The sequence below is a fragment of the Trachemys scripta genome, chromosome 15 (assembly GCF_013100865.1).
Source record: "Trachemys scripta elegans isolate TJP31775 chromosome 15, CAS_Tse_1.0, whole genome shotgun sequence".
NCBI classification, from domain to species: Eukaryota; Metazoa; Chordata; order Testudines; family Emydidae; genus Trachemys; species Trachemys scripta.
Window position 1 is genome coordinate 8,773,304 of NC_048312.1, and position 14,198 is coordinate 8,787,501.

Genomic DNA, 14,198 nt, shown 5'->3' on the forward strand with positions numbered 1-14,198 from the left:
CGATGGAGGGCAGCCAACGCAGCTGTCCCTAAGCATCATTCCTCCAGCCTGGTCCTCCTTTTCCCTCCTCATCCCGCAGAGCTACCCCACCCCCACCTGCAGCAGAAAGCAAAACACTTTAAATCACTAAATGCACTTGTAACTGGAGCAGACAGCAAAGGAGGGAGAAAACAGCTTCCTTCATCCCAGCAGACAAAACTCTGTGCGTGCATGTGTTTGCGTACACCCACGGGTATACACACACCCACCCACAGGCGCACGCGTGCACACACACGCAGCACCCAGAGAAGATGGCTAGGTTCTTCACCAAACCGAAGTAAAGATAAGAGCCGAGGGCTTATCTCCACAGGAAAGTCCCACTGGTTATAAGTCAAGGTGTTTCAGCATGGGCTAGCTGCCCAAGTACGTACCCAGGGGCCAGGCTGTGCATGGTACAGGCTGCACTGAAGCCATCCTGCCATGGCTTCACTGCTGCCTTCTCACGCCATCTTCTAAAGCAAAGCCTTCCCACAGGTATGGACCTCTGACTGCAGCGCAGACGTACCCATAGTTACCCAGTAGAATGCCCCCAGATAGAAAAGGGATTGCCCAGTTCAGCTGGGGTTGCTTTCTAAAGACTAAAGAAGCTACTTGTAAACCAGAGTAAGAGTGTGTCCACATGGGGAGTTATACCGGTACAACTAGACCAGTTTAATTATACTGGTGTAACTGGTCAAACTTTCCCAGGCAGCCAAGCCCGGAACCCCTGCAATATCCCATATTTCAGCACAGTAGCTGCTAAGAGGAGTGGCACAAGGCCCCGGGGGAAGCCTGTTTAATGTTTAACGTCCCTGAAAACTGGTATTTGTTTGCCAGGGCAGATATTTGCTGCCTCTGGGGGGAGCCTGGGATAAAGCGTGGCTCCGGGAAGCTGATAAATGCTGCTGTTGTTGTGGTGTGAAGCTGGGTTAACAGTCAACCTGAGCGCCACCCTCCCCCTTTCTCACGGGGATTAGTAAGGGGGGGGGGAGGCTGGGCTCCTTCCTCTGCCTAAAGGAGGAATAACAAATTCAAACAGGCCTGAACTCTGTGGCAGGAAAGCCACGAGTGACGGGGCCAGCCTCACGGCCCTGTGTCAGAGCAGCCTCAGGCAGCCCGGCCAGGACTCACCCGCAGCCCCGTCTCTTAGCAGCTTTGCAGCAGAATCCGCCGTTCCCACAGGAAGTGCAAACAGCATCTTTGATTCTATTCTGCGAACTGTGCTCGCTAATAACCTCACCATGTTCCATACAAGTGCAGCAGCAAAGCCTAGAGAGCTGATCTGTCTCTCTCAAGTACACGCTGGAGAGGGCAGGCGCCTCGAGGGGAACTTGCTGCTTTCCCATTCTTTGGGCCAGCCAGGCTATTAGCCCTCAGTACCAGCTTCCTAGCCCTGAACCACATGCCATCCTGCTTTGCTGTCAAATTGGCTTCCCCTCCCCCACAAACCAGTTCCCCACAGGGAGTAGGGACACCTCCCTGGCTCTGTGTATGTGTGGCGGGGGGAAGGCTCCCATTGCCAGGGGCCCCCTCTCCAAAAGCAATTCCACACAAGAGGAAAGGAGGGAACCGAGAGGGTTCTCACTCACCCATAGAACCAACTGCTGCTGATGGAAGGCAGAGGGGAGCAATGATGGAAAATCAATTTTAGAATTTGTTTTTATAAATGACATCTTTCTAGGAGGCTGGGGATTGAGGAATCGGTTGGCTGAGGGGGAGGGCAGATGGGACCAGGTACCTGCCGCCTCCTCCAGAAGTCTGGCCACACCCCTGAAAATCCTGAATATTCACCTCCTTGCTAATCTAAAACACCCTGCAGCTGCTTCCCTGTCTCCACATGCAGCCCCAAGTTATGGGAGGAGCCATGTCTCCATTTCCCCAGGGTCTACGGGGCATATACGGGAGATCCCATAAAAGTCCGATCACACTCATCATGGCAGAGGCGTAGAGAGTTGCAGCATGGGCCGGTGACTTGCCCTGCTTTCCTCACGGATAATTAATGTCTAGCTGTTTAAATGGCCTCTCTCCGCCCCGGGAACAATTCAGACCCCAGTCCCCTCTCCACGCTGTAAAAGGGAGATCAAAGCAGCTCCTTCCCTGCAAACAGTATGAAGCCATTGAAGGAGAAACTGCCCACAAGTGTGGCTCCCAATGGCCATTACTGAAATTGACTTGAGTCTATGCAATAAGCCACAAATCACAGGTCAGCAGAGCCTGCCATCGATAAAGGACAGGAGCGTATTGCAGCCAGTGACCTCCGTCTTACTGCTGTCCACAGCCATCTATCGCTGGGCTGTAACACAGCAGGGCAGCGTGGTGCCCTTTATTCCACTTTCCTTTCAGAAGCTGTTGCCAGCACAAGGCTCAAAGACACAAGGCATTAAAGAGCTTTAGACAAGGGCTGGCCCGATGAGAATGGGGATGGCAGGCATTAGAAATGGGAACGACTTACTTGGTCAGCAAATGCACTCATGGCTAGGTTCAGGATAAAGACGTAATTCATAAATATGCTCTTTTTTTTTTTTTTTTTTTTTTAACTTCTGTCGCCCCCCTCCATCTTAGGGGCCCAAACATCAGTTAATTACGCCTGTCAAGCTCACTGCGACGGGCAAGCCTTACCATTATCCCCATTTAATAGACAGGGAAAGAGAGGCCCGGAGAGGAGAGGTGATTTGCCCAAGGTCATACAGCGTGTCAGAGGCAGAGCTGGGAGTAGCGCTCAGGAGTCTGGAACTGTCTGCTCTGTGCCTTAAGCCCCACAATCACTTCCACATGCCCTCACCCAGAGCAGCACCATACTCCACCAATGGTCTCGCTGATGTCTGGGGCACTACATGGAGTGGGTGCACCTCAGCCTGAGCAAAGCTGGCAGAATCAGCTCCCTTATGGTAGGCATGAAGGAGACAGGGCTAGGGGAATGCAGAAGGACCCCACGGGATTTAGCCTTGCCTCCTGGCTCCAGCCATGGCCGATGACTGGCACTTCCCAGGAAAGATCCCATCCGCCATGCACCCATGACGCTTCCACATCACTGTACTTGGGAGAAAGATCTCCCCCGCCACAGTGTGAGCTGCCGACACCCCCCTGGCCTGAGGCACAACCTCCCCTGCAAGAGGCGTGCCGGCCACACAGCTGCCAAGGCTCCCACGGGCAGGGAGGATATCCGGCCCCTTTGCCAAACCTGCTTTGCCGGCTCTGCTTCCCAGTCACCTCTTCTTACCTGTTTTTGTCCACGGCATCCTGCTCGTCCATCTCGTCTGCGCTGCAGGTGGCGCTGGAGTCGCTGTCGGGGTTGAGCCCGGCGGCTTTGCCCGGTTTATGACTCTCCTTTTTCTCAGCTTTGGGCGCCACCTCTGCTCCCGCCGCGCTGCTGATGCTCTCTGTTTTCTTGTCGCTCGCCTTGTCTCCCTCTGGGCAGTCCTCAGTCTCCTCCTTTTTGATTTCGCTCTTGCAGGGCTCCTCGCTTGGCTTCTCCTCCGGATCCTCCATTTTCACCACGTCTACCACCAGATCCTCCTGTGGCTTCTCCTCACTGCTGGCTGGCTCGGCTGCTGCCTCCTGGGGCTGTGGGGTGGTGGCAGCGCTGGGATTAGCTGCAGTAGCAGCATCAGCATCCTCCGCCTTGAGGGCAGGTTCTGGACCCGAGTCTCTCCCAGGCCCAGGCATGGGCTTGGGCCCATTCTCTCCACTTTCTTTGGCTTCAGGCCTCGGCGAGGGAATACTCTCGGTATCCGAGCTGTGATTTACTGCAGCTGAAAGGAAATCAAACCAGAATCAATTTCTATAGCGTTCATTACTACCCCTTAGACATCTAATACACAAACATGAGGCGAGGAGGCAGACACAAGAAAGAAGGTACTTCCCCAACTCTGTGAAACACTTTCATTCTCCTATGAAAGGCCAAATTCTCTTCCCAGTTACACTGGAGTAACCGCACTGGGGAAGCAGGATGCACCAGTGTCAACTGGCAGCAAGAATGGAGCCCTAAGTTTGGAAATCACCAGCGTCAACATCCCACCTGAAGCAGACGACAGCATATGGTTTGTTATTTCCCCCTCTCCTTCTCCAGCATCCGGAACATTCCATTACAGCCCATTCAATTCAGCAACGGCCCAGAGGGACCCGACTGCCAGGGGTGGGACTTAGGCTTTGGGTGGCTGGGAGCTGAGTGAGCCACTTTACCTGATTCCCCCTTATTTCAGAGCAAAAGCCGCAAGCGTGGCCCATTCCTGGATTACTATTCTTAAATGTCAAGAAACAAAAATGGACACTGCCTTGAGCTTATCTAGCGCTTTTCATCAGTAGATCTCACAGCGCTTTACGAAGGAGGGCAGCATCATTAGCTCCCTTTTACGGATGGGGAAACTGAGGCCCAGGAGGGGAAGTGCCTTGCCTGAACTCATCCAGCAGACCACTGGCAGAGCTGGGAATAGACCTCAGCTCTCCTGAGTTCCAGTCCAGTGCTTTAACAGCAGGCCAATGGGAATCCCCATTACAATGCAGTTATGTATTATACACACCGTAACAAACCCCAGAACAGAGGGGGATTTTACAGTGCGTTTCACTGAGACATCTGTGGCCAAATTTTCAGCAGTGCTCAGCACCCAGTAGCTCCCGTGGAGACTCTCTCCCCCTCCCCCGACACACACGCTTCCCTTCCCTCCGTGGGAACAATGGGAGCTGAAAATCTGGCCTGTACACGTCCCAGTCATGTTGCTTTCCCCGTTCCAGCTGGAGAACACCAGTGCCCAGACAGACAGGACTGTGTTTGGGAGGAAAACAAGAACATAACATAGGAATGGCCATACTGGGTCAGACCAAAGGTCCATCAACCCCAGTATCCTGTCCTCTGACAGTGGCCAATGGCAGGTGCCCCAAAGGGAATGAACAGACAGGTTATGATCAAGTGATCCGTGCCCTGTCACCCAAACAGAGGCTTGGGACACCATTCCTGACCATGCTGGTAATAGCCATTGATGGACCTATCTTCCAAGAATCTATCTAGCTCCCTTTTGAATCCCGTTATAGTATTGGCCTTCACAACATCCTCTGGCAAGGAGTTCTAGAGGTTGACAGTGCGTTGAGTGAAAAAATACTTTCTTGTGTTTGTTTTAAACCTGCTACCTATTAATTTCATTTGTTGGCCCCTTGTTCTTCTGTTATGAGGAGTAAATAACACTTCCTTATTTACTTTCTCTATACCACTCATGATTTTATAGACCTCTATCATATCCCCCCTTAGTTGCCTCTTTTCCAAGCTGAAAAGTCTGAGGGTACATCTACACTACAGCGGGGAGTCGATTTAAGATACGCAAATTCAGCTACGTGAATAGCGTAGCTGAATTCGACGTATTACAGCCGACTTACCCCGTTGTGAGGACGGCGGCAAAATCGACTTCTGCCGCTTTTTGTCGGCGGCGCTTACTACCACCTCCGCTGGTGGAGTTAGAGCGCCGATTCGGGGATCGATTGTCGCGTCCCAACAGGACGCGATAAATCGATCCCCGAGAGGTCGATTTCTACCCGCCGATTCAGGCGGGTAGTATAGACCAGGCCCCAGTCTTATTAATCTCTCCTCATACGGAAGCCGTTCTATACCCCTAATCATTTTTGTTGCCATTTTCTGAACCCTTTCCAATTCCAATTGGTGGATGCATCAAATCCCCATCTCCCATGTGCTGTGTGTTAGGGTCACTGGCTTTCAGTCTGGAACCAGCAGCCCCAGCTTGTCCCCCCAAAACACGTCCTTCAGGTCTAACTCCCACCATGCTCCCGCCTCAACTGCGTGGGACGGGGACATCAGCTCATCCTCCTGGCTACTTTCCTCATCTCTTCTGCACTCCCCCCACAGTGGTGCCGTGGTCTGACCTTCTCCCGGCCCGCCCCATACAGGAGCAATATTCTCCTGTTCCCGCTACCCCACATAAAAATGGGTTCCACCGACTCCCTTCCCCCACCTGTGAGGGGGAATTCTCTCCTCCCCAAACGCCATACCTTCTGGTCAGAGGAGGGAGAAGGTCTTGTCGACCTACCCGGTCTCTGAACTGGAAGCAAAGTGCTGGGATCCCCACACTGTCCGTAACACATCAGGGACAGAAAGAAGCATGCTCCTCTCTCTGCCTGGGCTGAGTGCATCCTGTTGGCTGGGTGCCGTTCTAATAATGGAGCCCAGCCTTAAAAACCAAGGGACAGGGTCATGAATCCAAGAGCCAAAACCCTGTGTCTAAAACCAGGCAGGTGGGAGCTCTCTGTTGGCCCTATGAACCAATGACATTTAAAATTGCTCCCTTCACTCTTCTTTGCATCGTTCTCGAAATTCCAACCAGCCCTTGTCAAGGCATCGGGGCCAGTTCCAGTGTGATCAAGGCCTAAGCCAAGGTTCCAACCTCTCTGCTTGCCTCCCAGGACTGCATCACTGTGACTATGGATACCAGCCTTCCCTCATCCCCGCAGCCCAGCCATAAAGAAATCCTTGGCAGCAGAAGGAGCCTGCCACACGTTTTTGTTTAGCAGCCAATATGAAAAGAAAGGAGATCAGGGTCAGCCGGAGGGAAAATATCCCAGAGTTTCAGGACAGGTTAATGATTAAGCATCCCCAAATCTATGGGAAATGGCTTCCTCCTGAGCTGAAAACACTCACGTCTAGATGCAGGGAGGCGTTCCAGAGCGGAGACGCCTTTTGTTTCTTTGGCCCAAAGGGAGGAATATTTGGAGTGAACTGTGCCTTGGCAAGATGGCCTGCAACTCCTTCAGGGGGTTACTGACCCAAGGGAAAGGGTGTGCTCCATCAGTGGGAGTTGAGACTCTCAAAATATCTCAGAACGTCAGAGGTGTAGGGTCAAGATGAACTTGCTTCGGGATTTAAGGGCAGTGCTCTCCCCCTCAATACAGTAAGGATGGGAGGGAAGGTGGGATTCCTTCCAGACACAGATCTGTATCGGTCTGCAAGGCTTTCAAGTTATATCCAAAATGGATGGACGCAGAGGAACAGTATTCTGATAGCTTTACGTCTGAGCACATCCAAAGTATTCCACTTTCTTGGCAGAAAAATGCCCCAAGGCCAATAGGAATTTCAGCCTTCCCTGATGTTTATTTACTTATAATAAATCAGTGAAACATAGTCACCCAAGGACGATGGGCCAGGAATTTATAGTATTTAGGCCGGACAGAGATTTATGGTGTATTTGGCCAAAGCCTCGCTCATAAATGCACCCGCTTCCCTTCCCAAAGTGAAATGGGGTCTGCCGAGGCCGAAGAGATGTCTGCAGACATTTCGCCTCTGGTTCAACCAGGCTTTAGATTTCCACGGGTTCGTTCCCAATATCGTGAACCTGCTGTGAGAGTGGGGAGCTGAATTGCAAATGAGTTGTGCACTGGCTGGTGAGGTGCATCCTACAGTTAGTTATCCGGCTTGGCTTTGCTATAAGGGGCCCATTCATTGAAGCGTTAGGTGATCCGTACGTACGCTTTGTGCTCGCGAACCAGGTAGTTCGGACACAGACAATTAATCACGCAACAAATTCATCCAAAGCCCTCCCCTCCGGTCTGTATTCATTACGCCGAAATGCATCCCCAAATGTCACAGGGGAGCTAGGCAAACTGCTCAAGCATACCGCTGCTCTGACATTTCTGCTCCTGTGACATTTCATCCACTTGGCTTATAGCTCTGTTCAGCTCAGTAGCCCACTTCAGAAATATAGTCCTATCTTATTCATCCTGTGAGGCAGAGATGGGACTCGAAGCCGTAATAATGTAAAGCTTCTAAGTGTGTCAAGAGATCTGCTTCAAGTCTTTAATCTTAAAACACATGGTTTTACTCTCAACAGCTCTCACAAAGAGCAATAACCACATCTTACACCAGGTCTGTTAGTCACAGCTCACCCAGCGCAGATTTACCTGGCACCTGCCTTATCATGAGTCACTTTCAACAAAGACTTGAAAAGATTTGCAATTTCCAGTCCCATTAGCCTGGTCTCCAAGGCCAGGGCTCAGCATGGGGCCAGCACTGCTGGTTAAGTTATTAAATTACTTTGACAAAAGTCAAATGGGACCATTGCCGTAAATTACACACATTTTCCCAAACTCGCGGCTGAGGTTTCTGAGCCAGAAATAGCTAAAACTGTCACTTTCGGTTGACTCCCCTTCTTCTGCTCAAATGGGAGAGCGGAAATTGCCTGCCTGAAAGAAGATATTAAAAAATGCAGAGGTGTGCTGACCCTGCGGCTTAGCAGCTACTGAATGTGCTGCTGCCACGAAGAAGGAGGACTTTCCAAAGCAGAAGTCACGGGATGTTTGTTGTTTAGGTCAGGAAAGTCATAAAAGTGATGCGCTAAAGAGAACGGGGCAATCTTGGCTCTACCAGCCCTCCTGCTGCTTCATTCGTGGGGGATCGGAGTCAGCAAAGCACTTCAGCCTGGGCTTCACTTAAAGCATGTGAGTAAGACCCCTCCTGATTCAGCAAAGCACTTAAGCATGTTCTTAAGTTATGCCTCATGCTCAAGAGCTTTGGTGACTCACAGCCTGGGGCAGCGGACAGGATAGTGACGCTTATTTTGCCTTACGACTGCCCCTACGCCCCCGTCGACCCGCACGGCCCCTGCTTTCCAACCCTCACGCCTTGCTGGGGGTCATGCAGGGTGAACAGACCTTTATTTAAAAGGAAACCCACTCTAATTTACAAAAGTCTAGAGGTGCACAAGGCCTAGCGACGGGAGACTGGAGGCCAATCACAGTGCGGACTCTTCGCTAGGGGATGGAAAACCTAAGGATGTGCAAGATGACACCCATGACCAGCCCAGAGATGCCCAGTGGTAAGGGATCGGTCGGAGGAGACAGGGTTTTGTCCTACTAGGGTGGGAATGATAATTTGGGCCAGGAGCAGTAGTGACTGAAAGTGAAACTAACAAAAATTCTATCCCCCAAAACGGCACCAACTGGGTTCCTGGAGGGCCGTCTAAGAGAGAGGCCAAAGGATGAATGGGCTGCGGCAATAAACCTCTTGTCTGCAGATAACCCCTCCGGAGCTAGGCAGTGGGGAAAGGCTGGCGCTGTGCATGCTCTCACTCCTGGTGACAGAGGACTGGAGCTGCCAATCGAACCCCTAACAAAACAACGCCCACAGCAGCCTGAGGGCATGCTGGCTATCAGCTGACCAGGGTATGGAGCTTTATGGCCTCACACAAATAAACCTTCAGTAGCCAGGAATCAGACCGGGGCTGTGACCGAGGACAGTCCCTGCGACCGTGAAATCTGGAGGAGCCAGAAATGTCAGCGCTTCCGTGTCTTCGGTGCGGTTCGAAAGCGTCGCCCTCGCATATCCTCAGGGTGCCAGAGCCACTCCGCTCCTCCCGCCCACGAGATACTCTTACCAGGGAGACCCCTGGAAGCACTGACATTTGCAGGGCAAAAATGCCTCTCCTGCCACCTGCCCTGGCAAGAAAGGGCTGCTCGGCCGCAGCCAGGGATGAAGCAAACAAACCTAAGCCAATTCCCCCCATGGCCGTCGCCCCTCAAATGTCTCACCTTCCGCCTCCTCGGCCATCTCCTCTTCGTTGCCGCTTGTCCCCGATACCTCCATCTCCTCGTCCTCTGCCGTGGGAGGGAAGGCAGCTTCTTCATTCTGAACGGCAGGGGCTTTCTTCTTCTTCCGCCTTGCGTTCCTTTCTTTCTCCTGCGGGAGAAGCAGTCAAGGGTCAAAGACTAACCCCTCAACAGTAACCAAAGGCAGAGTTCGGCCTGCAGAGCCAGTGCTTTCCCTGTATTCCTCAATGGGAAGGAGGAAACAGGCTACATAAAACACTGCGTATTCTTGGATTCTCTGCAGAGGGGCAGACTTCATAAAATGACAGAAAGAGCAACTTTAATCCCCAGGCAAGGGTTGTCTCTGAAATAAATCTTGAGAGTTGAGGGGGGAATGAGAAAGAGGGGAAAATCACATTAATATGTATTTCTTAGATTCTGCCATCCTTACTTTGAGTGGTGCCTCACTCATTGGGACTACTTACAGAGTAATGCCCTACTCAATGTGAGTTAGGGTGGACGCATCTGCTCTACAGTTGGCATACACGTGCAGAGTACCAGCCCTCCAAGTTTCCCAGAGAAACTTTTACTAATTGAGTGGCACGCCACCCTTAGGAGGCTGCTGGAGAGGGAGAGGCTCACAGAAAACATTCGTCTTTGCACAATACCGCAGTGTAAGAGCAGGAAAGCATTGCAAACAATTATGTGATAAGATAAAACCGGTCTCCGTTTTCACAGCACAATTTTGATCTTAAGACACCTAATTACATTCAAGAAGTTAGGCACCCAATTAATTCAAATTGAGGCCATCTTTAAAAATAAACTGGGCCTGTAATATCTACCACTGTATTATTAAGCCAATTTACAGATGACTAAACTTTAGTCAACATCGTGGGTGTCTCCATTTTTTGGATGCCCAACTTGAGACACCTTAAAGGGACCTGATTTTCAGACACGCTTGGGCACCCACGTCTTGAGACGAAGTTAGTGGCCACTCTGAGCGCTCAGCATGCTGGAAAAAATCAGGTGCCAGGTGACTTGAGCTGGACACCCAAATTTAGTAGATACTTTTGAAAAATTGTGCCCTGAGTGACTATCCCACTATCACAGAGCGAGCGAGCAGCAGAGCAGTAAACAGAATCTGGGAGTTGAGATTCCTCGCCCTCTCTTCCTCCTCGAACCACAAAGCAATACCCTCTCTTCTCTTTAAACACGTATAACACACACACACACTGCTACTTCCAATAAACTGTTTGGCCTGAATCAAGAGTCTCGTCTCTGCTAATGTTTCCTGGTGTCATTACAGAAATAAATATAACCAGTAGGAACATGCCCGTCACCTGCTGCTCCCTCCGCTCGCCCCACTCAAATGACGTACTTAGAGCGTTTATTTAAATGGATGGAAAATGAAGGCTGCAGCAGCAATGCAAACTCTACCTTTGGATCTCGAGGTTGGGGGGGTCTGATACCTTCCCTCTTTCTCTATAAACTCAAAAACCACTGGATAAACACCCCACAAACTGCTTTTGCTTGGCAACACTGCCGTTTGAACTGTTTTGTATTAAACTGGGCAGGAGAGGCTGGAAGTTACGTGAGGCATTACACATGGAACCAAAGAGCCCCCTGACCCGACCCACCCACTTCTGCGGTTACCCCATTCTTTCCACAATCTCTGCTCCCCCGGGAAGAACTTTGTCAGAGCTTCAACTTGTGCCAAGGGAACAATTCAATAATTGTATGTTATTGTCTGAAGAAGCAGCTTGTAGTTAGGGCTTCAGATAATGCTAATGTGATGACAAAGCTCTTGCGTTACTATGGCAAAGCCTTCTTCACCTTACTGCCTCTCTTACTCATGTGTCTGTGACTCAGCCGAGCTGACGAGTGGGATCTTATGCTGGGAAATTAGCTGGGAACAAGCCCCTGCATCAACACCAGACTTGGCTTTTATGTTTGCACTAAATGACAAGCAGCGGGATTTGGCTCATGCAGAGATGAACGCTCCGGCAGGCAGGCCTCTGGGGCTGCGAGAGACCCACTGAGTAGTGAAGTAACAAGGGTGAGATATTTAATGGAAGCAATTTGAATCCAGAAAGCAGAACTGGTGGGGGGACATACCTAGTGACAGGCTCAAGCCGCATGCACAAATGTTCTGCTTTAAGGTTTCGGTTCTGGTCAAGGCATATCCAGCCAAATTCATCCCTGCTCTAAGTCCATCGCCTTGTAACTCCATCAAACGCAGCCCATCTGCTGTCATCATATAATTCGACTGAAAGCTCTTTAGGGGTAGGGGTGGCCTATCTTAACACAATGGGTCCCTAATCCCTGATGGCGATCCTAGCCACTACAAACGTATCATCTGACATTAGGTCAGTTCACATGGCAGCAAAAGTGGGGAGAAGAGAAGCTTCGGTCAAAAATAGCATTCAAGGCAAAATTTGGTCGTCCATAGAACCGATGTGTTTGGACGGTGCCCAGCATAGTAAGTCTCCAAATCCAAGGGTGCTAGATACAAAGAATAAAGAAACGAGAGGACGGTAAGGTGAAGCTCATATCTGCTACAGGAATTAAATGCTTTTACATGGCGTTCCATCCTTCCTTTGGTATGTAACTGAGTAGCTCTGGTCCCTTGGGCTCAGTTTGAGACCTGTTATCAGTACTTCAGTGGTTTTCACATCCATCCTATTCCTTGGTGCTCAACGTACAGTGTGTCCTATTAAAAGTGACTTGTTAGATTCATCCGAGAGGGTTTTTTCCCTTGGAACGTATGGGATAGCTCGGGCAGGACTGCGCTGCAGTCTTTGGTTTACGCACATCTATGTCAAAAGGGAAATAAACCAAACCCTGAACTTCTCCCACGGGAGGTTATTTCCTAGCACTCCGCAGTGCCTAGTGTGTCATTCCACTTCCTATGGGGAGAATGGCCAACCCAGGCGCCTGAGGTGGCTGCAGTGGCTGGTTTCCAGCCAGCTCTATTCGGTTGTCTCCAAGTCTGGTGAGAATCAGCAGTTCTTCTCAACCTCCTCTCCAAGCTGTCTGGTGTTACTGGAGCCTTCCCCACTCTCTCTCCCTCCCCCCACCATCCCCGGAACAACCCGGAGTAGCCAGGACACAACCTGCTAGTGTGACATCATTCTGGGCCATCTGCCCCACAGCCCGGACAACGGGATCACCACCTGACACTGAGCGAGCAGCCAAAGCGGCGTTAAAAAAAACCCCTGCTCCTGATACAGAACAGTCATCATATTTATGCCCCATCAGCAGCTGTCTCAGCCTTCCCTAAAAGCATGACATCGGCACTCCCGAATTAGCATGGCAGGGTCATGCGTATTCCAGCACTGGGATCAGAAGAGGGGCTAAGACCAACTGCGTTGGAGTGTGTACCCCACACAGGCCCAGAAAGGGTGAATGGGGACCTGAGAGGCCAGTTGTGTTACCTGTTGGCACCTGGGGTAGAGGGAGAGAGCCAGGTTTAATTAGAGACCATGCCCAGCTGGGAAGGGGCTGGGTGGTAAGCAGGAAGTTTAGTGCAGAAGGGACAGATTCTGCAGTCAGGCTCTGGGATGAGAAAGGAGGAAGCCCAGGGATCCTGGGTGGAGAAGTCTGGCACGAGGACAGGAGAGAGACAAGCAGTGGAGTGGTGAGCCCTGATCAAAGGGCAGGTTTGGAGGACCAGGGAGGGAGCCTGGGGAGGTGCTCAGTGGAGGAACACTGCTGCAGAGAGGGAAGAGAGGCCATGAGTAGAATCTGGTTTGAGTTTGTATACTTTTGGTTTGGGACTTCTGTTAGGGGATCGAGGTGAAAACCCTGGAAGTCCTGGCCCCCGAGAAGGGGACAGAGACAGTAGAAAGCCCCGAGAGAAGGGTGTGAGGACCACAGGGCCCAGGGGTGGGGCCTGTTTTGTGAGGACCTTGGACCATTTTATGTTGGATGTTCCATTACCCCAGAAGGGTGGACTAAATCTGGCCAATGGGCCAGGTCACAGGACGGTGCGCTCTAGCAGCGAATGCCAACCTCCGCCCAATACGATAACCCAGCATCAGTCCCAGTCCTGCTCCAACTTCAATGGCCTTTGGGTCAGGATCCATGTTAGCAGGGGGAGCGGTCCCCACAGGGCCCCACCTGCAGAGAGGAATCGTGGCCTCTTTTCCACAGCTGGGAGTCACAGCCCAGACACACACGGAAGGGGACAGCCCACCTTTCAACAGGAAAGGGCGACTGGATGTGTCTAACTCTTTCACTCAGCCAATGGGATGAGCGAGTGAACGGGGTCCCCAGCCTACAGTGCCTCCAGGGCAGCAAAAAGAGCTCATTCCCCGCTTCCAAAGGGAAAGCAGGTTGAGTAGGGCAGCTCTCTCCCGCTGGGATCAGCGCCAGGATCCTGTCTGTCTAGGAGCTGTCCGGATTCTGAGGCAGCATCTTACAGGGAGCAGGCTCCGTCTTAATTGATCGTGGAAAGCGCACGGCTGGGTGCCCTGTGGACATCTTGCAAGGACTTGTAGGGACCCTTCAGTTTGATAGGTTAATATGAGCTATATCGTTCCCTGGCCTCAGGCAAGTCCAGCACAAGTGGCAGACACCCACTCGGGGAGAGAGATTCTGAGCTCCGACGGCTCAGGGAAAGAGCAACTTGAAAGAACATTCTGTATCACAATGCCCCATTT

The 14,198-nt window shown here is 51.4% G+C and overlaps 1 protein-coding gene across 11 annotated transcripts in view; it reads right to left on the reverse strand.

Annotated features, from left to right (window-relative positions):
• Nucleotides 1–14,198, reverse strand: part of NCOR2 (nuclear receptor corepressor 2) — a 391,355-nt gene that overhangs the window by 65,117 nt on the left and 312,040 nt on the right. For all 11 annotated transcript variants that reach the window (XM_034791186.1, XM_034791190.1, XM_034791189.1 and 8 more), the window contains 2 exons: nucleotides 9,541–9,688; nucleotides 3,239–3,770 (listed from right to left, as the gene is read on the reverse strand). In XM_034791186.1, coding sequence (XP_034647077.1) covers nucleotides 3,239–3,770; nucleotides 9,541–9,688 — 680 coding nt within the window. The remainder of the gene's footprint in view (nucleotides 1–3,238; nucleotides 3,771–9,540; nucleotides 9,689–14,198) is intronic.